This window comes from Melanostigma gelatinosum (genome assembly GCF_949748355.1).
Source record: "Melanostigma gelatinosum genome assembly, chromosome: 9".
In the NCBI taxonomy this organism is placed as follows: domain Eukaryota; kingdom Metazoa; phylum Chordata; class Actinopteri; order Perciformes; family Zoarcidae; genus Melanostigma; species Melanostigma gelatinosum.
In genome coordinates, this window is record NC_136642.1 from 5,099,923 (window position 1) to 5,126,718 (window position 26,796).

At 43.4% G+C, this 26,796-nt stretch overlaps 1 protein-coding gene across 3 annotated transcripts; it reads right to left on the bottom strand.

Moving 5' to 3' along the window:
* Nucleotides 1-30: 30 nt before the first annotated feature.
* On the bottom strand, nt 31-26,259 carry rgl2 (ral guanine nucleotide dissociation stimulator-like 2). 3 transcript variants are annotated; one of them, XR_013772254.1, is made up of 21 exons: nt 26,035-26,259; nt 23,871-24,037; nt 15,076-15,123; nt 14,632-14,715; nt 14,359-14,525; nt 13,343-13,399; nt 11,755-11,951; nt 10,968-11,077; nt 10,031-10,246; nt 8,826-8,929; nt 7,755-7,839; nt 5,608-5,667; nt 4,479-4,565; nt 4,339-4,371; nt 3,817-3,938; nt 3,622-3,708; nt 3,053-3,146; nt 2,697-2,921; nt 2,367-2,481; nt 882-2,154; nt 31-828 (listed from the first exon to the last, which is right to left on the bottom strand). XR_013772254.1 is itself a non-coding variant. In XM_079275336.1 (20 exons), exons 2-20 carry the CDS (start codon nt 24,027-24,029, stop codon nt 1,973-1,975), a joined length of 2,226 nt encoding a protein of 741 aa, XP_079131462.1. In that variant the 5' UTR covers nt 24,030-24,037; nt 26,035-26,259; the 3' UTR covers nt 31-1,972. The 3 variants fall into 3 exon arrangements, 2 of the variants coding, with proteins under 2 accessions (XP_079131462.1, XP_079131461.1); XM_079275336.1 differs by having other exon boundaries at nt 31-2,154; nt 3,622-3,702; XM_079275335.1 differs by having other exon boundaries at nt 31-2,154.
* Between the last annotated feature and the right edge of the window lie 537 nt (nt 26,260-26,796).

Sequence of the window (26,796 nt, forward strand, 5' to 3'; positions counted from 1 at the left end):
CGTTACAGCACATCAGTCAAAAGCAATGAAATTCATATAAAAGTAAATTTATTCCCACAAAAATAGGACATCCTGTATGTAGTGCATAAATAGCTTTGATGTGACACTCACAGGAGGTGACTGCGTGTCCGTGTATACTGAATACATTATAATGCAAACACGAGGGAAGATGTGCATTCTGCTTGAGAAAGGCACTAAAACAATTCGGTAGCGGAGCACGACGCTGGCACACGTCATCTATTATTACCCAGAATCCTCTCCCCGGTCCCTCCATGCTCGTGCCTCAGCCAGCGAGGAGGCCTCACCAGCACTGAGCAGATACAACCAGAGGCAACACGACTTTTATCAAAGTCCAGATTTAAAAAAAAACAGAAAGAGGTTGTGTGTTTCAAACCTACACGTGTTCATTCACACCATGAAATTGGAAGTATGTAAACAGGGAAGATGTATGCTGCTGAGCTGTGGAATCTGCATGATTTAACTTTAGCTCATTCTCCGTTCAGACCTGGAAAACCTGACACCTAATAATGGTGGTGTATTGTTTTGATTTTCCATACCTCACGTTTTAGCTACTGCGGACAAACTGAAGCAAAGCCAGGAGCTTTGAAAGTGCTGCAAGGGGGTTCATTTAAAGCTGCAATAATCAACTCCTGGCCACTAGGGGTCAGAAGAACTCCAAACGAGCTGAAGAGGAAGCGTTGAGCTGGAGTTGTGTTTCTGTCCGTCTGACAAAAATAAGTGCGCATCGCTGTCTTTTTGGGGCTAATTTGGTCTTTAACAAATAAAATCGCCTCTTTAGCAGATAGATGTTCCAATTATTTCCACCAGCTGGTCGCTAACTGATTGCTTTGATTTTTATATGCTCTTTTTTTTGCTCTTACTTTTTAAAGCATCATTTTCATCTGCTGGTTGCTGTCATGTAGCACACACACTGGATTATCTGAGCTTTTTTGGCAAAAAATAAAAAAAGGCAGCTGCTACTGGAAACAGGGTTGATACCGTGACGATATAACTATGAGAATGAACCATGAAGAAAGTTTCCAACACTATGAAAGACCAAAAAAAACTCGATTGAGCTTCAGGGATGATCTTTTGTTTTTTTTAGGTTAGTCAATACAAGCAGCTGTAAGTATTGAAATGAGTATCTGCATGAGTCAAAGCTGAAATAATGACCCTCACTGTCTGTGGACACATGCTGGCCTCTTTAAAGTTAAAGTGAAAATCTTGCAGGTACTTGACGCACTTGTTTTCTTTTGTGAATTAGACAATTGGGACATGTGGACCCAGAGCTCCTCGACAGTGTAAACACAATGTTGACATCATACAGACGTACAAAATATATAAATATATACAAAACATATTTACGTCTCATTTGACAAGCTACGGTGATGCACTTGCACTGTGTCTTTGGGCCTTCCAGAACCAGGACCTGACTCTGTGTATTTACATTGCATTATGCTTCTTCCCCATAAAAACACACTTTCCTTCATCCTTCAACGGCATTGCAGGTGATCGCAGAAGTTCTGACCAATCAAATGTTTTTTTTAACATTTAGAAATGTCACTCACGACACACAACAGCAGGGGATTTCCTGGTGGCTGTAGGCAATTAAAAAAAAAGACCTTATTCATTAAGTAAGAATGAAAGGAAATAAATCAAGAGCTACCTGACTGGGACTCGAGAGCCAGCACCAAAAGCACACCGTTAAAGGCTTCCATTGCTCTTCCTCTGGGTGTAACTTAGTAACGCATACTGTTCTTCTGCAGTAGACGGCTCTGGTGCACGCAGCAGGGCAGCTGGAGGTATGAAATGTTGGAGTTGTCGGTTGAGACTTGGTCCTGGCGTTGGTGTTTTGGTAGAACGAGCTTTGTGGGAGCAACGGCGGAGAAAGGCATGTGTGGAAGGCCACATTCACTGAAGAGAGAACATCCGTCACTGTGGACAAAGTTGGGTTGAGGAAAAAAACCGCACGTCAAAATAGTGTCCTGACCAGTCTCCTCCCCTTGGCCTTGATTCGAGGAAAGGTGGCGCTCGTCTCCGTGTTGATCGGATGTGAGCCCAGAGGAGTGTTCCCGCCTTTCCTCCTCAACAGGAAGTCAACGCTCGATGACGACATGGCGTAGAAGACGTTTCCTGTAGCAGGGATGACCAGTTCTGCGACACGAGTAGAAGAGAGACAAATACAAACCCTGAAATTAACCACAACTTAAGATCAATGGAAAAACATTTTAAAATCTCAACACAATCTCAGTTTTGTCTCCATTTGGAGGACAGAAATACGCCACCTAATGATGAAACGGCTACAGAAATACCACGCTCATATCCAATAGGTGTTGTGTTTCTCGGCACTGGAAACACGTCTTTACCTTTTCCTTCAGCCAGAAGTTGGATCAGCTCATATCTGGGCGTCTGTTCGGGGTCCTGACTGTGCTTTTCTAAGGCAGAGCTGATCGCAGTGGGGGTCTTGTCATTGCTCGTAACCTGAGGGGAGAGAGAAGGATCACAATGACAAGAGGACAGCGTGATTCGTGCTCATGACATCCGCAGCCCGTTGTATCCTGAGGATCATTACGGGATCCTTGCAGACAAGACATAAGCGCAGCATGTCGTAGATAATTCGGGACAGGAGCATTTTTCTACAATCCCACTGTGCCGCTGCTGCTGTTAATTCGACTCAAACGGTTTGATGTTGGTACCAGTATGCTTCGGTACAGGTTTCCATCCTGCAGGTCCATCCGTATCCTGATGATTCGCATGTCGGGCCCCGACCCTTGGATGTTATTGGGGGGGTTGTTGCCGCAGGAGACTGATCGACGGTGCGATTTGGTGGGAGTGGATGGAGTCAGCGTGGCGGGGGTGGATTCATTGGTTGAAGAAGATGTGTCGACATCCAGACAGGACACAGACGGAGATCTCATGTGCTGCAATTCCAAAATGAAAGTAACGGTGCTGATGAGAATCAAGAGAGGATTGTTTCTCCGGCATACAATGTCTGTGAAACAAGCGAAATGAAAATGCAAAGTTTGTTTTTTAAAAAAACAAACAGTTTTACCTTTGTGAGTTTTGAGAGCAGACTATTGACAGGTGAGGGGAAGTCAAAGAGGCTGTCACTGTCACCAGTCAGGCTGGTCCGAGAGCTACTCAGGCTGCGGACACAATAGAAACGTAGAAGCACATTCATATTAGGGTTGGAACTAATGATTGCTTTGATTTTTATATGCTCTTTTTTTTGCTCTTACTTTTTAAAGCATCATTTTCAGTCAACAAATTGCCAGATAATTGTCAAAAGGCAACCCGATAGCATCTTTCTTTCAGCATTTATGTGTCCCCGTCCACATTTCCCTTGCAACATGGGGATCTCTTAACTTTTCAAGCCCAATAAGAGGTAAGCTCCAGACTTTAAAAAACAAGAAAAAAGAAGCTCCATTAGCGAGGGATGTTACTGTTTTCACAGTCTGAGCAGTTAGCTCCTGAAACTGAACTTCATGTGTAAAGTCTGCGGACAACACACCACAACCTGGACCAAACTAAATCCTAGTCTGTCCATCGTGTGAATGTGATATCATGGTCATTTTACTGTCCTGTGTGTGTGTGTGTGTCGGGGCGTTCAGTATCGCTTACTCTCGGCACTGTGTGATGATGACTGTTGGAGTGAGGCCACGGGGGCTCGGCTCGCCGGGCGCTTCAATTTCATTGGACAGTCTGTAACTGAAATAGGCACCATTGAATATTTTGAAATCAGTCTTTGTCCCACGTACACAAATGAATGCATTGATGGTAATTTGTTTAACCGGAACCAAACGTAGAGATATCTACCTTTCCTCCTCCGTCAGCGTCGGTACACTCTGATACCACTGTATGAAGGCTTGGTCGGCGGTGAAAACACAGTTTTTGCAGGAAGACTGCAGCAGACGGATTTGAGCTAAAACCTCAAATTCCTGTTGACAAAGAGGCATATCATCACAACGTTTCATCACAACAAAAAAACAAAAAGAGTAAAAAAACGAAATGTTGGCTGATCTACTGTGTTTGCTTCTCATTTTGCACCTCGCGGCTGCCTCCACCTAATCATTCTCCTCCCCTCAGATCTAATGTTAACACGCTCTTATCTCAAAAATGATCCCACGTATCTTTGTGTTCCTCGTCTTCTGCTCTCGAACAGGATCGTTCACAGAACCGGGGCGCTACAATTCCCACTCATCGTGCACACCTCAGTCGTAATTGCTTGTTGTGTCATGCGCCGCAGGAACAGAAGCTCAATCCAGAGCGTCGGCGAAATGCAAATCTCTAAACTTTTGACCTTTCATCTCACACACCGATGCGCGATGCAACACTCACCCTTCTCCTTTTGTCAAAGTTGATGTAGCCGTTCTGCAAAGGCAGTGACAGGATGTGTCAGTGTGATAAGTGTAAAAATACTGAGCAACTTCAAGGGGTTGTGAGCAACTTTCCCCTTGAGAGAGACGAGGGGGACTTACATCCAGCCTGTCTTTGACCGCCGTGTCCAGCATGGTGAGGTCTGTGAGGAAAATGCCCAGGTAGGGCACGGTGCCCTGCGCGTTGGACTGTGGAAGAAAAAAAAGTGTTTTATCAGTTCCCCAGTGGTTTCTACTCGCATCGTAAAGAGCCCACACAGAGAGGGATTGCAGAGCAGCCGCCTGCAGCTGTTTTCAAATGATGGCTTCAGCACATCACACACACACACACACACACACACACGCGGAGAGCCCTCTGTTCCGCGTCGCTGCTGCACGCCGGTCGATAGCCCTTACAACCCTCCATCAAACCACTGAAACACCCCCGCTTAGCGCAAGTATCAGTATCAATGTAGAAAAACTGTGTTTTCTGCTACTTTTAGTTTGAAATACAGTATTAAGCTCTCAGCAAAACCATCAGGATTTTATATTTATCATAACGGAGTGTTTTTAACTTTAACATTGTTTCATTTCATCCTACATTGAATATCTACAGAAGAACATACAGTGTATGCATACAATAAAATAAGAATGAAGCCCTAAAATTACACCTGAATGCATTTTTCACAAGACATTCTACAAAATTGTGTGCCCTAACTTTTACAATATCCCTTTTGCAGGTTCTTACATCATTCCTAAATTTTCCAAGGTCTCCCATAAAGGCCTGTGGGGGAGTACAGCCCTTCAGGCTAAAACGATTGGTATGCACACATGACATGGGCTGTAAAATGAGTGAAAATTGGTCTTTTTCATGTGCTTGAAGATCTGAGGTTTTGCCTCAGCAACAAATGTTGAGGTCATTATCACGTTACTCCTCTGTGACTGGAACGATCTCAAATGTCTTGGTGGGGATTTGAAGCTCCAGCGAGAATAATTTACAAATGTTTCACTTCATGTGAACTCTTCAGTGTTTCAAGAGACGTATTTGCACAATTTCAGCCGCTGACAAGCGAGTGCTGACCTGTGCAACAACAGTCTCTGGTTTTCAGCAGGTTGTAGAGGGAGTTCATGTTCTCTATCCTAAATGTTAAAGCCAGTGATCGTCCACAAACAAGCCTGCCTCACATATAGCTGGACCTCCATCACTCCCTCATTTCACATGGAATCAAGTCTTTAACTCCACTCTGCTTACCCTGTTGAGAAGTTTGTTGTTGAGCCTGTTGTCAAGGTTGGCGAACTTTGACGTGCCTTCCTGCAACACAAAAGCAAGGATGTTGTGAGGTTTTAAACGAGACGTATCTATTCATATATTTCTATTTATGTCATTATTTCTACTTGGATATAGAAGATTTCCCCATAAATACACGACATAAAGAATTTATCTTTTGTTGCATAAAAATACAAATTCAGGTATGAAAAAATACAAATGACCATGAATGTACCATTAAACTAGATAAAACCAGGACAACTGATATTAACATGAACACACTTTCATGACATTAACATTGTAAATGCAAAGATGACACTGCTCTAGACATATCCTGTTATAATCATGCAACTAAATAAACTTTACCACATTGTAAAATGCTTCAACGACAGTGTTGTGAATAATTCCTCTCCTCAAACTTTGAGTACGTCTTTGATTGGATCATTCATCTCACACTCTGTCTGCTCGTCGGAGTCATTTTTAGACAAGCTCTGAGATGAAGGGAAGCAAGTGACTGTGCGGAAAAAAAAAAAATCAAAGGGGAACAGAAGGCGATGGTGTTTTTCTGTGATCAAAGCTCAGAGTGAAGCTTTCAAAATGAAAGCAAATGTTTGATTGAATTCCTTTGGGGGGTATCATGGATAAAATCCCAGCTAATGCAAAAGGTATTGATGCCTGCATTGCACCGTAACAGCCAATCAAAGCACGGCTAATCTTGTCAACTTCTCTAATTCTGTGACACGGTGCAAACTAAATATATTGCACGTCTTCAGATGGGTGTATCAAACTGAAGTGCAAGTGTTGACAGAATAAGGGCAGTTACACTCAACCAGATTCGACTGGTTTCTGGTCTTTTAAAGCAGTCGTAAATCTCGAGCGCTCGATGTTGTTTTCGGCTGAGATGCTCGACTATAGCCTGTGCGGATAGGAATTTAATAAATGTGGTCCAGCAGTGGCGCTTGACAGACATTAATAAATGCCTCACACTGCTGTTGACATTATAGGATGCTCGTCAGCAGGATGTGAGATAGAAGAGGCTTTTCGGAGCTGCCGTTTGAGACTAGAGCAGTTTGCTGGTATGTTGTTTTTAACCGTGCTAGTTACGTTGCTCTAGCGATAGCAGGACAGTGAAGGAACTTTGCCTCTCTATGTCAGTCAGTTGATCGGTTATATCAGAAATATCTTCACAGACATTGGATGGATTCAGATGAGATTTTGTACAGAGATTCATGGTTCCCAGATGGTGTATCCCATTGATTTCGGTGATGCCTAGCATCGTCATCAGGTCAATATTTGAATTTGTCCAGTATGGTTTATGACCAAATACCTGGAAAAACTAATGATGTTCCCGTCAACCTCAGCTGAAAAATGAGCACACTAAACTAAGACGGTGGTTAGCTTGCCGATGTTAGCATTTAGCTCAGCGCTTAGAAGTAAAGCCTCACAGACCTCATTTTTCTTCTTCTTTCCCCACATGGATTAGTTCATACAATCATAAGATCAAGTCCCAAACTGTGATGATGTTGAGTTAAGACTGATAGCGGAGCAATTACAGCCCAAATCCGACACCTGCATACAGCAAACAGTCAATAAAACCTTTCTGTCTTTCTGTCTGTATGCAACACGAATGCTTCAGGACTTTACATATTGTACACACAGGTGTACACTCAAAGTGTTTGTTGTAATGGGGTGAAAGTATCTTTAAAGATATTTTTAGCAAGGCAATTAAAAACGTAAAAAACATAAAAAAGAATCCTCAAACAAGTCCAAGACATCAGAAAAGAGCTGTTGAAATCTGAATACAGATCAAAGCTGCACTCCAACACTTTAATCCTGTGAGTGAGAGTTAAAAGTGACGGCGCACAAGAAACAGCTTCTCCAGCCTCCAACACACAAGCGGTTAAATGACAAGATGACGTTCAGGCTCATTCTGAATAACTGGTTCAACGCTGCGTCATAGGAGCCAGCCTCTGCGTGCAATGAATAAAGGACCACATTTCTCACTGAACCTGCTCCATTCACACCGTATAATGCAGATTATGTCAGCCTGATTTCCTGTTTTTAACTTTTGAAGATGTACAGTGTATTACATTTCCATCGCAGCTCTGTATGTTGTCTTGACATAAACTTACCTCCTTAAGGAGTTCTCTGCTTTGTGAGTAGTTGTCCTTGTCTGAGAATATTTCTGACAGATCCTCGTATCTCCTCACTGCCTCCCTGTCAAGTGACCAAAGCAGTGTATTCAATTCAATCAGCATTCATGTTTCAATGTTACTAAGATAAGGAAATCCAATGAAGACATTTTGTACGAGCTGCGAGGTCAAAATCCTGTACTGCATGCATGCAGTGCATACTGGAGTCTGAGAGACAATGACTGATAGAAAAGCAGAGAATGTTTCATGACATCAACAGAATGATGCTGATTCAGAGACGGTGCTGTGACTGATAAGGGTTTGGGCTTATGTTGCGGGAACAACACTGCTGAAGTGGCATTTTTAGCTTACGTAATGAAATTGTACTTCTACTTCTTCTTTACGAGGTTTAATTCAGAGTTATTTAAAAGGTTACCTTGGTGAATAATAGATGAGGACATTTACGGTAGCCATTTTTGAACATGTGATCAAAGCTCTAAGCATCTGAAAATGAGGGTCGAAGGTCAGCTTAAAGTATTTACTTTTGAATCTTTACAAAATTCACTGATTTGGAAAATCTTCATTTCAGAAATGAATCTGCTGTGCTCTGTATCCAGTGTCCTGTGTGGACATTGTGACTTGTCACAGCAGGAAAAGCACAGGTGAAACAAATGCCATTCACTGGAAGGGTGCAGATCTCCACCAGGTGTGTCTGCAACGACCACAGCTGTAATGTTTGATTGAATGAATTCCAGTCATGTGAGGTGCCACTGTTGCCATTCCTCGGTCACCAGCACAGGTCAATTAAAGTCCTCAATAACTTACAGTCATACTATAATACTTCTTCCTGCTTTTTTGTACAAACACAACTATCTTACACCTCAATTATGACACTAATATGCACAATTGGTGTACAACTTTTGTTGTTCGTTATCATGTTGTCCTGACTTTTTTATTTTGAGGTGTTTCTTTTTCTAGCAAACTATGAATCACATTGCTCAGTGAAAACCGTTCTCTGTGTGTGTGGCAATCAATGTTGTCTTTAAAACTGCGAGTTGTTGGTCTGCGGACCTGTCAGTGTCCTGCCACGTCTTCCTCAGCCGGTGGATGGGATTACTCTGCAGGGCAGACACGATGGCATACAGCGAGGAGAAGTTTTTCCTGGCACGGCACTCCTGTTGAAAGCACACACGGATGACTACAGTCATTTGCATGCACACACACACACAGACACACACACACACACACGCACACACACTCACACTGTAACCGAGAACACCTGTGGGTGTGGGTCTGGCTGGTATTGAGTTACAGTGTCGGCTTGAGGTTGCTGAATAATGCATGCTGCTAAAGAGGTTTGTCCCAAAAGAAACCTGGGGTGGGCTTAGGACGGCACTTTGGCAGCAAACCAGCGATACCTCGCTTTGCCAGCGAGGATGTTGGAGTGTGTGTGTGAGTGTGTGTGAACGTGATGACAAATGCAGCTTCAGGAATACTGGAGAGAAGCTGCGTTTTATTCACAGATAAAGAGGCTCTGAAAGGAATAAAACCGCTCATATGACCCTAACAACCAAGGACAGGATATGTTTACGTGTGTGTGTGTGTGTGTGTGTGAGAGCAGGTGCTGTGAGCTCTTCAATATTTCAAAGGAGACAGATTGCTGTGCACAGTAACCACAACGCTGTTACAGTTCTCTTGTATAAGACCGACATGTTTAAGCAGTTTAAAAGCTTTACTGTTTGCCTTGAGGTCATGCATCACATTTCTCGACTCAGCACATTTCTTGTCCTGTTCATGCAGAGTACATTTCCTATTCTATTTCCCAAAGGTGTGATGGAACTCTGGTTCTACTTCTAGTATAACAATATGCAGATTTTTAAAATAATCTCGCTTATTTACTGCCAGAAGTGATCGACCACCAAATGCACTCAAAGAGTGAGAGAGCACTATTTACAGATGTGCTGCTGCCGTCCAGAAATAAACCATGATTCAAGACGTCACTGCTGTGTTTTGCTCTCAGCTATTGATTCAAGTGAAATTACCAGAACAGTCACAGCAGAAAGCAAGCTGACCGTGAATTTGTGACGTGCAAAGAGCTGAGATTAGGATTATGTTTCGGGGATTAAAGGGGGTTTATTGTAAGAAAATGCACAGTTGGGGATTTTTGAACATTTCAGGATGAGCTACATTTTTATTCCCCATTTCTAGCCTTTAAAAATGGCATCAAATCCTGCATTTTGTTTTAGAGCTGTGTCCTTTGATTTATGCACACTGACCTCTGCCACGCTGATCCATTTCTCCAGCAGTCGGGCTCTCTGCTGGCTGCGCAGATTGGTGGGGCAAAGGCAGGACGCCAACACTGCATTGGCCAGCTTGTTGAACTGACGTATGGTGGCCCGGACGGACCAACAAACGCCCTCCCTCCCTTTCTTGTCCCTCTGAGACCACAGTGAGCCGAGGCAGTGGTACGGGACGAGACGGACAAACAGCTCCTGATAAGTGACAGCATACAGAGTTCATAAACAATAAACGAATCAAATCATGTGACCTGTACTGAAGTGTCTTCCCGCTTGAATTTCGTGCTGATAGGATTTGAGTTTCTGAGGGTGGCACCCTTTCTGTTTGTGTTTGCAGCGAGCGTCACGGCCTCCGACTGTCTGCCGGGTGTCACCTTGGCAAACTCGAGACACTGAACTTGGCCGCTCGGCCGTGTTTGTTTGTGGTGTTGGTGCCTTTTGAAAAATGCATCACACAATACGGGACATAATATGGCTTGCTGTTCAGCGATTTGGAGGCCAGACATCCTGCCGGCCAATGTGCGGGCGTTGGATGACGGTCTGCATTTCACTGAAGTCGTACCTTGTGTGATTGAATTTGTAAAATGCTTGTTTTATTCCATTTATGCAATGTTACAGCACCAATTAGCAGGTGTGTGCTCACTGTACCTTGATCGTTAGCTTAGCTTGTTGTGCTAAGAGACACTCTAAGGAGTCATCTGTTAATTTTTCAAGCGCTAGCTTGAGCTGCTAACTTAGCATACCTGAATTACTCCACAAAGTCAACACTGACATCAAAGCTGAGTTATAGCTGACAATCGCATGCAAACAAACTCAAAAGGAGAATAGTTTACCCTGAATCCTAAATTCAATTGCAGCATCATCGGTCAATATTTTGCTTCATGCCACCATCGAAAACATGTCAGGGAGAACTCACTGTCTCTATTTTGGTGAGCTGCTCGGCGATGATCGCTGCAGGGAATCCAAGGATGCTGGTGGGTTCAAACTTGGAGGCGTCCGGAGGAGGGCCAGTGAAACCGGTCTTATCTGCAAAGGGTGAACGTGTTCACTAAATGCAGAATATAAGAAAATCTGTTTCTCTCAGAGTTGCTGCTGCTCTGATCCTTGGCTGTGTCCACTGTGGTAATGAAGATGTTTTGTTCCAGAGGATCGTCTTTCTCAAGATAACAGCTTAGTCATCTCAGGAAAACCCGAGGCAACTGGATAAATATCTAATTTTAATGAGAAAATGACCTTGTTATGTTGAGATATGGGGATATTTCACTCGTGACCTCGAGATTACAGGATGGTAGAAAACTAGATAAAGAGTCGATCTACTGAGACACAGCAGTACTTTGAGCTGAATGCCAATGCTAGCATGGCAACAAGCTAATGTTTACCATGTCCACCATTTTTCCTATTCGCACTAAACACAAAGTACAACAAGGATTGCATCAACGGTCGCCTTTGGCTTTCACAGCAGAGCAGCTGTAGTGTCCAGAGTATTTTTAGAAACCAACGTTCTACACACTCCTGTAAAGTAACAATACAATTCAAGTTTGATTACATTTGTATGATCAAGGAAGCCACAACCAGCCCATTTTATATCGTCTTTGCAGCCTCACTTGTGATTTATACTGAGACAGCAAGTGTATTTCTTCATGAAAACCTCATCCAGCGAGGCCTCAGCATGGTGACATTTAAAGCCCAGTGAATTTACAGACCTTTATGGGCGTCGGGGAGCAGGGCTTTCTCGCTGAGCTCCTCGGCTATCCGGAGGAGGCGAGCGCAGAGGTCGGCTGCGGACGAGGAGTCCTGGGGGAGCAGGGGAACCAGGCGCAGCAGCCGTGAGGGCTCCTCCAAACTCTTAAAGTCTTCAGGATACTCAGAGAGCCATGTGCTGAACACCGTACACACCGCTCTGCAGGAATGTGGAGAGAGATGTTGCAGGAAGAAATGATTCATTATCTCCATGGCTTGAGAGGGATGTGACTCTGACCTTTATGGGTCACATCATCAGAAACATGATCATCTTTTGTTGTTTTCTCCCCGACCTCCACAAAGTTCAGAGTACAAAGAGAACAAAAAGGTTCCCTGTGTCGGAAAACCAGGTTATCAGGAATAGGAAAGAAACACTTTCAAATCAATCCCAAAGTTTTCCGGAAGCAAAAGAAGGGAGGTGCATCTGCTTCTGGTTTAAACCCGGGGGAGGTGCAGGTTGCCAGAAGCAGATGAACAAGCTGTTGCAGATTGGAATTGATTGAATGTATTGATATTTTCCAACACACCGAGAAAATTTGCCAGGAAATCACGTTCTTGGGGGGTTTAGACAAGAAAAGCGGCTTAGAGATGAGTCTATAGTGTAGTGGAAGCAGAGGATCGACGTGTTGCCCTCCTCACAGTCTACGTTCTGAACAGGACTAAGGGCCTGAGTCCATAATAAAAGAATAGTTGTTTGCTGCTATACTACTGCTCTGAATTTTGAATTGAGCACCTTGTAGGTTAATACAGTTCATAGGCCGGTTGAGATGGTTTGTATTTCCTGTTCCTCCTTTTATTCTGGCATCTTCTGCTATTGTTCACTTGTTTTATATTAAAGTGAAAGCAGACAACTAGTGGTGGTATTATTGTTGGAGCCACTGATCGCTTTCGGTTATCGCCAGAGCTTAGCATTCTGCCAACAACAGAGGACACACGGCATTTTGTTTTCCACGGTTACTTCGGTCATTCCACCAGCCACTATTTCCGCTTGTGGGGATAGTAACTGCAAATAACTTCCATTGATGCTTTGGTAGCTGGAGATAGCGGCCATAAATCGAGCCTTCATTTCCCGGGAGATGGTTCCCAGTGGCAGACAGAATTGCACAGTTAAAGCGAGGCTTACATGGAACCAATCTAAACAGCAATGGTGTCATTATTCTACAGCCATTACATTGTTCAATCAACATTGACTTCATAATGAGTTAAAGCAGAAAACTTGGCTATTGCCACTTTAACGCGTTATATATTAAAAAAAAGATAGTAAAAGACAAACTATAGTTTGAAACGAAAAAAGGAACTCTGCCTGGTAATAATAATAAAACCCCAAAAACAAAAGCAAGAAGCGAAACTTTCTTCAGAAGATGTATTTATGGCACACACAGCTTCACACTTATATTCAAGCACACACACACACACACACACACACACACACACACACACACACACACACACACACACACACACACACACACACACACACACACACGACCACAAAGCGTTTCACAGTAAAAGTTGCACGGAAGATGTTGGGTAGCATTTTCAAAAACTCACCTGTTGAAAGATTGTCTCACATGGCTCCTCTCGTTGTCCCCAGGCGGATTCTCCAATCTGTTAACAAAAAAGGAAAGTTAGCGGAGCAGAAAAAAAAAAGAACATAAATATCATTCAGCTTCACATATGTGCATCTGCCGAGTCATAAATAATGCTCTTTGTGATAAACGTATCCGGGGCTTGTTTTGCTGCCCTGATGTTTGCAGGTAAACTGAGCTCGTTGCCGGGACTCAAAACTCTCTTTTGTGTTGCTTCGTTTGGAAAAAAACTTTCCAAATAGCTGTTTCATACAAATGCCTCCATTATTTAATAACGACTTTATAAGGGAATAAAAAAGCCTTCACAAGCAAGTTTGTTTTGCTGAATTATGTCGCGGTTATCTTAAATAAGCACCCAGGTGCTTCCTCCATTGTGGAAGTGTCTCTAAAGTAAGTTACGCAATTAATCTGAAGACTGCTGTTTGTATGAGAATCAGCTTGAAGACAAATTACAAAGCTGAACTAAAATCTGTTTATTTTGTGAAAATGTAAAGTAGGTTTTGCTGACTGTTATGTAAACCATTTATCTGCACTTTATTTATTTATTTGATAAGGGACAGTGCACATTAATAAAAACATGTCTGTAAATGCACCAGTTAGCCAAAAGGCTATTTTTCATCTGTAGTCTTTTAGTATTTAGTACGAAGCTGTGAGGCTCTTCAGGTGGCGACGTCAGTCAGTCGGTCCACCGCTTTGTTCCAGACTGAAATATCTCAACAACGATTGGATGGATTGCCATGACATGTTGTACAGACATGCACAGAGCCCACAGGATGACTCAAATGGATTTTATTGATTTAATGACGTTTCATCTAGTGCAGTCAGCCTGTCAATGTTTTTCATTTATCTCGTGAAATATCTCTACCAGATGGATTTACGGCTCCGAGACTTCGTGTAGATCCCCCCCCCTTTTAAAAAAAATCAAAAACAACAAACTTCATCGTCCTGGATCAGAGATTTAAAAAAAACACCTCCAACCTGTCAGTGAGGATGTCCAGCACTCTGCCCGTGGAGGTGAAGGATCGATAGGTGTAGAGGAAGATGGTGATGAAGGAGGAGTCTCCCAGAGAAAAGGAGTGGAGGAGGTGGAGCACCAGCTTCTCCTCTGTCCCCGCTTTCACACACTGGGAGCGAGACACCGTCGACTGGAGCGAGACAGGAAGGAAAAGAAAGGAAGTTCATGCTACTGCAAATAGGAGGCCCTTCTTTCTTTTTTTTTACTGTGCATCCAGTCAGTCACACATGACTTACCATCAGACTACTGGGGGCACCATGCTGCTGTTTGACCACCACTGTGTAGATCACTCCATCATCCTGCTCCTCCACCACCGTGGACTGAGCAAAGCAGAGGAAAACAGATTAACGGCTGCAAAAGTGTTGCAAAGAATGCATGACAATCAAAACAACATCTGACATTTAACCGTGTCCTTTCACTGAATGAAACACACTCACACCAATAAACGGTCTCAGTAAAAGGATAGAGATAGTATCTGTTCTACTCGGGACCCCATGTCCATGGAAAAGAAAAAGACATAAAATCCAGCTGCTCATGTCTCACGCTACATGGAGCTCTAACGATCCCGTTTTAGCCTCGGGGAAAGTCCCTGACACAGTTACCCGATTCTATACTTGAACTGGCTCACAGGCACATTATCCCATTCATGTTACAATGTGTGCAGCACACTCTGGCCTTACCAGTTCTAGAGGACAGTACCAGGTGGTCTTCATTGGTGAGGGCTCTGCCTGTAGATGGAGAACCAAACCAAACTTGAAACGTATTTGTCTTGTTGGAAAAGAGCGTTGCACCAAATGAGGGAATCAACGGTAAAGCAACACATCGTATACAGTCTCTCTAGCTTCTTTCATTTGATGAGCCACACAAAACAATGATGCAGAACAAAAATATGTTATTTTACAAGAAAAGGTGAAAAACTTTTAAACAGACTTCAATAAATTTATGTCGTGGAGATAATTTAGTTTTTTAATCAATCGGTCTCACTTTTCCACATCCACACAAAAACTTAAACATTGTATAATTAAACATTCTATAATAACAGCAGTCCAAAACAACAACAACAATAACAACATACGGAGGAAATGACAGCATAAATATCTTCAATTCACGGCGAGGAAACACTAGAGGACTTGAAATACAAAAAGCCAGACTAAAAAGGTAAAATACAATCAATAATTAGAAATACACATAAATAAAGCTTAATTAAAAGCCAGACTAAAAAGGCAACATGCAATACATAAGACAGATGAATAAGCAAAGCTCAATAAAGGCCCGGCTATCTTGCAACTCTCCAGAAAGAAGAAGAGAAATGGGTGCTCATTAACAACCAGTGTTGTTTAAAATCAAACCTTTCTCGTGGCCATAAAACCACTTGAACCGCCTGCAGAGAAGTCCAATCAATGGATACGACTTTGTCTCGGCAGCATTAGTTGCTCAGTCTTATCAACAACAACATATTGCCACACACACGGTTGTGGGACAGCAGGATCCTTGCAGCCCAAGTCATATCGCAGACAGCAGATGACTCAGAGCACTTTAATAGTAAGAAGAAGTGAGACGCACAGCGGCACTGCAGAGACATTTGAATCATGTCAAAACAGCCACACAGATAAGAGCTACAAAAGTGCTTCAGGCACACATTTGTATGTGTCTTTAAAGCCCAGTGCTCGTCAATATATTAACCCAAGTACTTTCCATTCTATACAACTTCATATTTCTATTTCACTACAATTCAGAGGCAACTATTGTACTTTTCACCAATTAGTTACTTTACAGACAGATTTTTCTTTAAAATAAGCACATAATAGGTAATTATAATGTACAACAATGTACAACAATGATGTTCGTTCAAGAGTGAACCAGTGGTCCCTAAAGCTTTATGGCTGGTAACCTCTAACAAAACAACAGTGTGTAGTTGAGGCCTGTTGTCGTGTTTCAGAAGTGTATGAGTTGTTAGCAGTTCTAAGACATTCAGTATTTAACTCTTTGAGACCTCAAGAGGTAAAATTATGCAAAAAGCAAAGATAGAAATCCCATATTTGTGTCGCAGAATTGTGTTTTTACTTATTTCCTCCCTGAGTAATCACCTCATGACCCCTCGGATCTATCTCGTGACCCTTTGGGAACCACTGAAATAAGCGACCTAACGATATATAGATCAGCTACAACAGTAGAATAATGCTTACATATTGATGCATATTTTCAAAAATGTTCAAGCTTCAGAAACTCTGTATTTGGTGTTTTCTCAGCTGAGATGGGCATGTTTTACTCATGCAAACAAATATTTACATGAATATTAATGACTGAGATCTAACTGTTGTCTTGTGTTAGTTCTCACAGTAACAGAGTCTCGTGTTGTGAATAGTCGGTGGTGGGTGGGGCCGAGCCTTTTGTTTACATCCAAATCTCAATGATACAAGTTAGTAACACATCGATATGATATCACTTTACTCTTGCTCCGACACTGACGCTTTCGCAACTGTGACTTTTTCCGTCATAAAAAATGCATGAGCAGCACACCGTGTGAATTCGCCCTGGTTGGCAGAATCTCCAGGTAACGTGGGACGGTTTGTTTTGATCTACAACAAACATGAGCAACACCTTGGAAACAAGGCAAACGCACCCCAAAAACACAACATCTTATATCTTTATTCTAAAAAATGTAACGAATAACCTGCCTTGTGTTTTCATTGATTTTGCATGTGCTGCCTCGTGAGCTTTTTCATATGCAAATTCAAAGTCACACATGAGCCAAGAAACATATTCATACGAACAGTAAAAGGGCCCGAGTTCTTCTCTCCCCTCTGATCGACCCATGATGTAATTAAGCTGCAATAAGCATACGTTAGCCTCTATTAGCCTCTTTTCAAATTACCTTGGCCTGAGTTGATCGGAGGTCAGCGCTCCAAGCAGGCGCTCCTTGCATTCAAAGAGGATCCTGCTGCCCTGCATTGTCTGTGCATCAAACCTGTTATTCTACCTGCCATCTCAGCTTGCATCTACACAAATCTGTATGCAATTCTATCTTTCCCATGAAATCCCCCCAAGCACAAGAACACACAAAAAGAAGGGGGAAAAAAATGGTCACGCAAGTTACCTTTCTCACTGCAAGTCCAGACAGGTAGCAATCCCTAAACTTCCTGGAAATCTTCGAGATTACGGTCTCATTTTCTCCATTTTCTCTCATCTGTTGCTCCCTCTTTTCTCTCTCTCTCTCTTTCTATACTTGACCGGCGGTTGTTTCCCTCTGTTGTCCTAGATCTGTGTGTTTTTCTCTTTACCGTTTGCCTCTCAACGTCTTGTGGCTCTACATTACAAAGACACACCTGAAGCAGGAGCTAAGTCCGGCCCCCGAGAGCATGCATCACCTGGGCACACCCATTACACACACACACACACACACACACACACACACACACACACACACACACACACACACACATGTCGGTGTTGATAGCACATTACTCATTTTCAGTGAGTCGCTTTTTACACAGTCACCACAGACACACATGCAGCTCACACAATTGCAGACCTTCGTCAATAGACAGATGCATGGGCACTTGCCTGCACACACACACACACACACACACACCCACACACACACACACACACACACACACACTGAGACAAAGCCCTGAAGCTATTTCCAGAACAATACCCCCTCTCTTTCAGTCTCTCCCCTCCTCTCTCTCTCTCTCTTTGTCCATCTAGATAACCTTCCCCTACATCACAGTAAAACAGCAGCTGACTGAGAGGGCCGCCATCTCATTTCAGATATATATCGTTGGACCGCCTTCATCCTGTAGTTTTCACTCCAAAAGCCCCACATGCTGTTTGAGCAGTAAGAGGCCTGTATTCGTGTAACGAGAGGTAATAAATGTTCAGACGGCCTCTGAACCAGGAAGCAAGCTGTGTGTATTTAAGGGGTTAATGACATCGCAGAGTGAAGCCATGTTAACTAAGTGGAGACTGTCAACGCTGTGTGTTTGTGTGGAGGCCAGTTAGCTTATTCGTGTGTCAGCTAACATAATATAGTATCCAGCGGACACACATTAGCTTTAGCATTAGCATTCATATGGAGGTTTTTGTCTACCTGGTTACATTAAGTCTAATATTTACTCTCATTTCAGCTCTGTTTTTGTCTCCGCTAACTCCTGAAAAAATTGGTCTTTTCAGCTCCATAACACTCCATTATATTCACCAGCTAGTTTTTTCAGCTAAAACCGACCAGGGAGACAAGGTTGATGAAAACATGAAACGTCTAAACCAGTAAAGTTGCTAAAAGATGAGCTAAAAGATGCTAAAATGTTCGGTGGAGGTGAACGGTTCGGTGATAATTCTCTGCAGGTTTGTCACTACGAGCATCACCTTTCACCTGACATGTTGTCGTTCGACCCATTGCTCATATGAAAATATAGATCAGTGCAGCTTTAAGTGTACAAAGAGTACAACAGACCCTTTTCACAGCAGCCATTTGCACGTGTCATATAGCAGGGTAAACACAGGTGTCATTGATCAAATTAATTATGGTCCCATTCTAATTAGTGTGTCACAGTCAGTCCACTGAGGCAGCATGCACAATACCAGGACCCTGACCCACTTAAATGGAACAGGGTCATAACTAATGGTATTGATTACACCTGTGTTTGTCCTGCAGTGACATGTCAAACATGGCTGCTGTGAAAAGAGTCTATAGAGTGCTGCAGGGATGACGTATTTTTGTAGGCCAGCCCCAGATGTTAGCATCGCATCGGTTCCCTCAACAAAAAGCCAATGGGATTTTTCCATTGGACACCACTCGTCGACTTGATGATGTTTTGGAGTCTCATTTAGCCCCTTGTTAGAAACCCCATTTTTAAAGACACGTTAAAGCTTTAAAATCCACCAGAGGGGTGTTTACTGACATTTTATATCGTAGAACAAAACTTTAAAGTCTCTTCAGTTTGTGTTGACCAACCATCACCACACATTGCACCTTTAAAGCGCTCACTGATCATCTGGCCTTTAGCACTACATCACAGACGCGAATACAACGATCCCTTTGCTCTGTTTCCTTATTCCAGACAGAGCTGGTATATTGAGATACTCCAGATAAAAGTATATTCCCTTGAGTTTTCCTTCTGAGGCCAGGCTGAATCTGGGTCAGAGGGACCAGCCTTTTCTGTGTCATAGATGAGTGTGTAATTTGGAGTTCAGCTCCCTCATAGGCTGGTGGATGAGCATCATGATTATAGACCACTGTGGTGGGTGGCACGAGTTGGTAGACGGTACATAAAAAAAGGACTCTGCAGCTGTTATTTTGCTATTTTTCAAGTTCTATTTATTGTTTTTCATAAGTTGATTTTGTCCCATATGTACTATTGTTGTTGCTATGTGACACTTTGTTTATGTTCTTTTCAAAGATGGGATCTTCTCTCAGGACCTTCAGCTCTCCTTTTTCTTAAAGTCCCCCCCCCCCCCCCCCGCTGCATGCAGGAAGTACGTAATAAGTGTAGACAAACACAGGAAGCAGGACATGCTGTTGTGTTGCGAAGCTATTTTTCTTCCATCACAAGCCGAAGGCTGTGTCAACCTCTCCTCTTGAACAACTACGTCAGCTATTGGACGGCACCAGAAAAGCAGGAAGCCGACTCTCCATTTTCGCCCCCTCCGCTCTCAAAAAACAACCAGTTCCAACCTTTTTCCTGAAATAAATCCATATCGCCGGGCTTCAGCTTTGCAGAAAAGCTTTGACTTTGAACACATACACACACCGTTCCAACCCTACACAAGTCTTTCCACAGAACAGGGGGTCATGAATATATCTTCTGAAGCTTTTTTTTAAAGATGACCATTGTTTTGTTTTTTGAGTGGTCCACAGCCCCGACCCCTTCCTTCCTATCTTTCTCCCTGCTCCTCTTCTCACGCTTTCATCTATGTATCCCTCGGTGCCCGTTATCTACTCTCTTTTAAGTAAAACTCTGGGGCATTCAGGTCAAAGCTGTTCTATTCCCCTTCAAGGAAGAAAGTCCTGCCTTGGATGTGATTACGCTGATAGATCTCATCAGTCTGTGATGTTCTGCAAGCTAATTTGTCGGGAACAGTTGGCTTTTTCAGTGTGCAAACTTTTGCCTGAACCTGTCTCCTCTGATTCACCTCAGTGAGTGGTTTCCACAAAAATATCCAGATAATGTTTACTGTTAGTCGAAAGTGGGTTTATGGGTACATACTATAGTTAACTAGCCAGCCAGCGTCTGTGGAAACCCAAACATTACACCCACACATGAATAGTATTCCAAAACCATCGGCATTAATCTGCTGTTATAACCATGTCTACTGTTCTTGTCTCAGGATTTCCACCAGATATTGGAACCTGGCTGCAGGGATCCGCCCCCATTCAGAACATTAGAGTCACTGATGTTGGGCGATAAAGCCTGGCTCAAGGCGCCAGTGTACTGAATAGCTTGAGAAACCTCCTCCATACACACCTTTTCAACGACACAATTAAGGGGCCAACCTGTTCTCACCCCCAATGGGTCAAATACCTTTCAGCTTGGTCAGTGACATAGAGCGTTATAATGTGAAGCTAAGAGACACTGACCAAGCTGTGGTATTTGACACTTTGGGCTGTGAATGTGTTGAGGGGGCTGTTTCAATTTCTGTAACTCACCGAAACCGACAATCCGACCTTCTTACCTTGAACCTTCCTCATCAGCTCATTCCTTCATTCTTGACGGAACTATTCCTCTCACTTTTCATGTGTGCAACCAAGTAAAACGCGATGAAAGACTTCCAGGAAAGACGGTCTAAAGACGGGCTCCGTTATCCCCCTTTGGAAATGGAAGCACGTCTCCCTCCTCTCAAGGCCAGCTCTTCACAAACAACACTTTCACTTTCCAACATGGTCAAACAACACATTTCACAAACTAGTTATTTTCCAGCACAACCTGCATCCTCACAGTCGGTGCTCCGGATAATTGGATGGGGTTGAGGTCAGGGTTTTGTGTAGGCCAGTCAAATGCTTCCCCATCAAAATGGGAAAAAAAAACATTTCTTCATTGACCTGGCTTTGTGCAGGGGGGGGGGGCATTGCCATAATAACTGCTGCCACAAGGCTGGAAGCAAACTCTTATCTAAGTCATTGTACCTCTGTCATGTTAAGATTTACCATCATTGAAATCAGTGAATCATACAAATGGACTCTTTTCATGAAATATGAGCCCACTGAAGGAATAATTTCTTAACAGCTGGGCCTCTTGTAGCTGTATTTGCATTCTGGTCTCCTGAAGCTGTATAGAAATGTTGTCCTGCCTTCTCTGTGATAAATTTCTTGCTGTGTAGTTGTTGAATATCTTCCCAAAATGGTGAGTTAAGAGAAAATAATATATAATATTAAGATTTATATCTCAGCTATTAAATATTTTATAACTGCATTAAACATATTATGTTCTTTGAAATCTTTATGTACCTTTGGTAGCAGAAAAATACACCACAGAGTAAGAAAATGGGCTCAAAAATGCAAAGAAAAATCACATCAATGTCCATTATCTGTATTATTCGTACATGTTCCAGGCTTGACTTTCACCCCCAATCAATTAAACTCAACCTGAAAACAAACGTGGTTTCTTTCACCTAGAAGCTTCATTGTTCACTCGACGGTTTCACTTCATGCATTCTGACTCGCACATCCAAGTTTCCCCCATTAAAGAATCAGCAAGTGGTCGTATTGGATTCCACTCGACAGACCGTCGTTGGAGACGGCCTGTGATACTGGATACTGTTCATGGACAGAGCAGGTGTACACCACATCGACCGGCCAAACCGCACCGTAAATGATTTAATGCGAGGTCCGGCTGCCACCACGTGAGCACGGAGGAAGTCGGCTCATTCGGAGAGAGCGTCAGCGCGACTTCATTTTTAGTTTCTTGTAAAGCAAAACCAAAAAAGCCATGAGCAGGTCATGTGTGGTCGAGGCAAAAGGGTTGGTCAGGAGGTCATCATGACCCAGGAAACATGTTTTTTTTACTATTCATTGCTATTGTTGAGGGCTGACATTTTGTGCAAGAGATAAATAATCCTGCCCTCATGTGTAGACATATCACAAAGTAAGACTGAATACTTCTACTACTCCTCAACACAAAACTCCAACTCTGTGTGAAGTTCAACCGTGTGAGGAGCTTCTGATAAGGCTCAACGAACCTCACTATCAAGTCACTAAACATTAACAGAGGTGAAAGATCGTGGGAAATCCACGTCTACCATGAACTTTTTATCTTCCTCAGCTTTAGTTCAACCTAAGTCCATATTACAGATGTGATCCTGGAGTCAATGCATTTCAGTGACAAAGATACAAGTTGAGAAGTTCGTCTTTAAAAATACATTACATTTACACAAGACTCGGGGCTCTACGGCAGTGCTGAGCCCATGGATGAGAACTGGATACAGCCTTGGAGGTGGCGCCCCGTTCGTTGCTATGAAAGTTGGTCAGTTCTGCATAAAGCAAATACAGTTTTGACTTCCGAGTATAAAATACAGCGATCTTCCACGTACATTGGGCCCATAGAGCGAGCGCATTAGCGTTTCCTTTAATTCTGCCTCCAGGCTGCTCGCTTGACCGCTAGTGCATTTTACAACTTTTAGGACTTAATGGTTTAAATAACAGATACTTAAGAAAGGTGATTGACCTCAAAATAAATTATGCGCTGAGCTACTGACGTCTCTTTCCCGGTGTTCGTATTTTTAGTGTCCGGACCCTTAGGTTTTAATTTCACAGTTTTGCCGCTATGTAAAATTCCTTACTGGTGGCACATGTGACAGTGGTGCTTTGAGCTAAATGCTAACATCAACATGCTAACATGCTGACAGTGACAATGCAAACACGCAGATGCTAAGCAGGTGTAATGTTTACCATGTTCACTATCTTAGTTTAGCACGTTAGCATGCTAACATTAGCTAATTAGCACTAAACATAGAGTTCAGCCAAAGTTGATGGGAATGTGATTAGTTTGGCAGATATTTGGTCATAAACCAATGATTTAGGGTAGAATTTTTGGCATTGTGTTGGCACTAGAGGTATTTATTCAGTCTATGGAAAATAACCGGTGGACTGGTGGAAAAGCACTAAACCAAAACACACTCTCTTTCTGTCTGTATCACACTGACTTCATTCCCTCAGGGTTCCTTTCTGGAAACCAGCCGACCGCATCTGCTGTTTATTTAAGAAACTGGTAGCTGAGCTCAGCTCTGTGCTAATAGCTGTTAGCTGTGTTGATCAGGAGCGTCGTGACAAATGAAGAGTTCTCCTAATCCCCTCTCGGCTCCGCCAGCGTCGCTTTATTGTTTGAACACAAGAAAAAGACTAATAAAGTGCGAAGCAATACCCTGAAGACTTTACAGAACAAAGCCGAGAGAAATCAACTTCACATCCCTCTCTGTGTCGCACCCGAGTGACAAAATGACGGATGTGTTTCAATGAGGCGAAAGGAGAAACACTCACCTGTGAAGTTTCCAATTCGTCGCCGGCGCTCCCCCTCCGTGATTGGCTGCTCGGGGTGTCAGGCTGTAAGAGCCGGTAGCCAATGAGAGGCACGTCGCTTGACTCCACCCCCGGCAGGTCATAACCACCTGTTCTCATGTGCATGCTATGGGGGAGCATGGTGCCAGCTGCAACGGACAGGGAGGACATCAGAAGAGAGGTGTTTTGAGACTTTGTTGACAACATGTTCATTACTTATAGGCTTTTATACCGTGTGCTATTGTTATTATTATAAATAACTCACTAAGAACAGGAGAGCACTGGCTTCCTTGCTTTAAAATAATGAATTTAAAATGATTTGTGTGTAACTCGCTGAATAGTTTAGGTAGTATTAGAATCTGCTGCTACTGTACATTATGAGCAGTCAGGTCAAAATCTAAACCTGGAGAGCTTCTGTTTTTATGGCACTCCATACCTGTAACTATTACATCACAGCTAATTATAATCTTCTATTTTATTTGACTCTTCCTGAGGGCTATTTATGTATTCTTATATCACCCTTTGTCTGTTTTACATCTTGTCTTCAGGGATAGGTCTGTCTTAAACCAACAATCAGGTGCCCGTATGAACATCAAAACCGGTTTCGCTTGCTATAATCATACCTCTTGTTGACTGTGACAATAAAAAGATCCCTGATGAAATCCTCAGGTCTCGTTCTGTGCAATATTGTGTTCAAACGTGTATCTGAAGCTGATATGCTGAATGTGTTTTTGTGTCCTATGTAAAGGACTTTGAATCGCCTTGTTGTTGAAAGGTGCTGTATGGATCAGCTCATGCTGGTGGACACACTTTTAAACTTTGAGAAGTAGATAACGTGGACAGACTGAACTTCTTTTGATCACGTTACAGCCTAATTAGAACAAAAACACATGCCAATAAATGTATTGCTGGATACGATACAATGCAACAGTTTGACTTGTTACAAAAACAACACGGTGACCTTTGAGGTGCAGGTCCCAGACATTTGTAAATGAAAGTAACACACGACTGTAAGTTAATGGCAGCTTGGAGGCCATTTCGCGGTCAATTTGTTGAACACATTCGTTGTGTTCCACTGCAGGGCAGGATTTGCATTGAAGCCCCTCCTTCCATTTCCCTTTCCCCGCTTCGGTATTTGGATTGCCATGAAGATAGACATCTAGTAAACACTGTGGCAGGAAGAGAGGCGCAGGAGAGAGAGAGAGATGGGGTGGTTGATACACGCGCTATGGAGATGAGCTCTATGGATTCTCACACTTCCATGTGCAGGTAGTGCTTTAGGCTATTTGTTCCCACTTTTCTTGCAAGCTAGCAAACCGTGCAGAATGGCTGTCAGGTGGCTGATGTGACTGAAAGGCCACAGAATCGATCCCCTAAAGAGCCTGCATGCTGACGGGTCCAACCTCGGGGAGAATTTCCTTCGAGGACCCCCTGTCTCCTAAAAAGCCCTCAAATGAGATGTGAAAATGTGCTGGCACACCCCAACGTTCCTTTGTGCTTTTGTCTTGGACTCCTGCAGCTCTGTAGCATTGGCGCAACACTTGCATACCCTCATTTATTATAATTTGTGACTTGGCTCATTGTAATCTCGCCTAAAGAAAGCAGTTTGCAGTCTGCATGAGAGAGGAGAAGACACCTGCAGGCCTGCGGGGAAAGCAAGTTATAAACAGTGCAGTTTATGCTCTGACCAACGGCCATGCAGACGTCTGAATGCCTGCTATTCACTGGCTCTGACCAAAGCAAACATATGACTGAGGTGTACACACACACACACACACACACACACACACACACTGCACAGCTGTAACTAGGTTACAGTTAAGGCACACCCCATAATGCTCTGTTTTCTGCTCAATAAATGCTGCCATAGGGTGGTGCTAAAGGTATGCACCCAATGATAGCTTCTGAAACAATGTAAATAATGATGATGATGATGATTATGAAGCCCGACAGTGAGAGGGTCTGTAGAAGTTTGTGCGGGACGACACTCTGCTATAGAGTGACAAATGGGGACATTTACTTCCTACATGAGTCACTCAGTGACATGAAGGCCGTGGAAATGTTCAACAAAAAAAAAAAAACAGGCGATAAAATGAAGCAAATAGAGGAAGAGAAATGAGGGAAGCTCTGTGGTAATTCAACTTACTTATGGCCAAGTGTCATCCGCAAGATGTGGGTTATCCAACTGTGGTCGGCTGGCTTCGGGCAGCATCGGGGTGACCGCTGGTTGCTGCTGGATCAGCTGAGGAGAGTCGCGCCCATCTGCACCACCGACACCGTCAACTGCGACGAGAGAGCGTCCGTCCTCCGCTTCGCTCCCCACCCTTTCTCTCTCTTTCCCTCTCTCTCTCTCTCTCTCTCTCTCCCCCTCTATCCGGTGTCCCCGCGCCGCTCCTCTGACCAGCCTTCAGCAGCTGATAGCGCACTTTGGCCCAAGCCGCAAACTCCCTCCTCCCTCCTCCTCCTCCTCCTCTCTCCTCCTCCTCCCCTCTCCTCCTCCCCTCTCGCGCTCTCTCTCCCTCTGACGTCGCAGTTCCTGTATGTTGTGCAGTCAGCGCTTTGGCAACAGCTCTCCGATGTGGTACACGGTGTGACACAGCACACCGGCTCCAGTGCGACGCACCTCCGGGTAAATGAGACTTCGGGGACGGAAGAGGGAGACATTCCCAGCGCAGACGCGTTTCCGCACGATTGGCATGCGCGCACGTACACGCGGACAGTCCGCGCGCTTTTCTGTGACATCTTAACCTCACCTCAGCAATTCTTAAATGTAACATTACCATATATCCAAGAACCCAGAGGCCTCAAGTATTTCCACTTTATAATCCTCCTCAACTACACTTGAGATGCAAGTCTTGCACTTTTTATACTCTACATTGATTTGACAGCTATAACATAATCCCAAATT

What these genes read in the sequence shown, in the direction of transcription:
- rgl2 (XM_079275335.1), bottom strand. Translation starts at nt 24,029, where the DNA reads ATGCTCCCCCATAGCATGCACATGAGAACAGGTGGTTATGACCTGCCG. An exon ending in GTGAGACAATCTTTCAACAG is followed by an intron (nt 11,952 to 13,342) that starts GTGAGTTTTTGA and finishes ACATTCCTGCAG; the next exon opens with AGCGGTGTGTACGGTGTTCA. An exon ending in ACGTGGCAGGACACTGACAG is followed by an intron (nt 7,840 to 8,825) that starts GTCCGCAGACCA and finishes GTCACTTGACAG; the next exon opens with GGAGGCAGTGAGGAGATACG.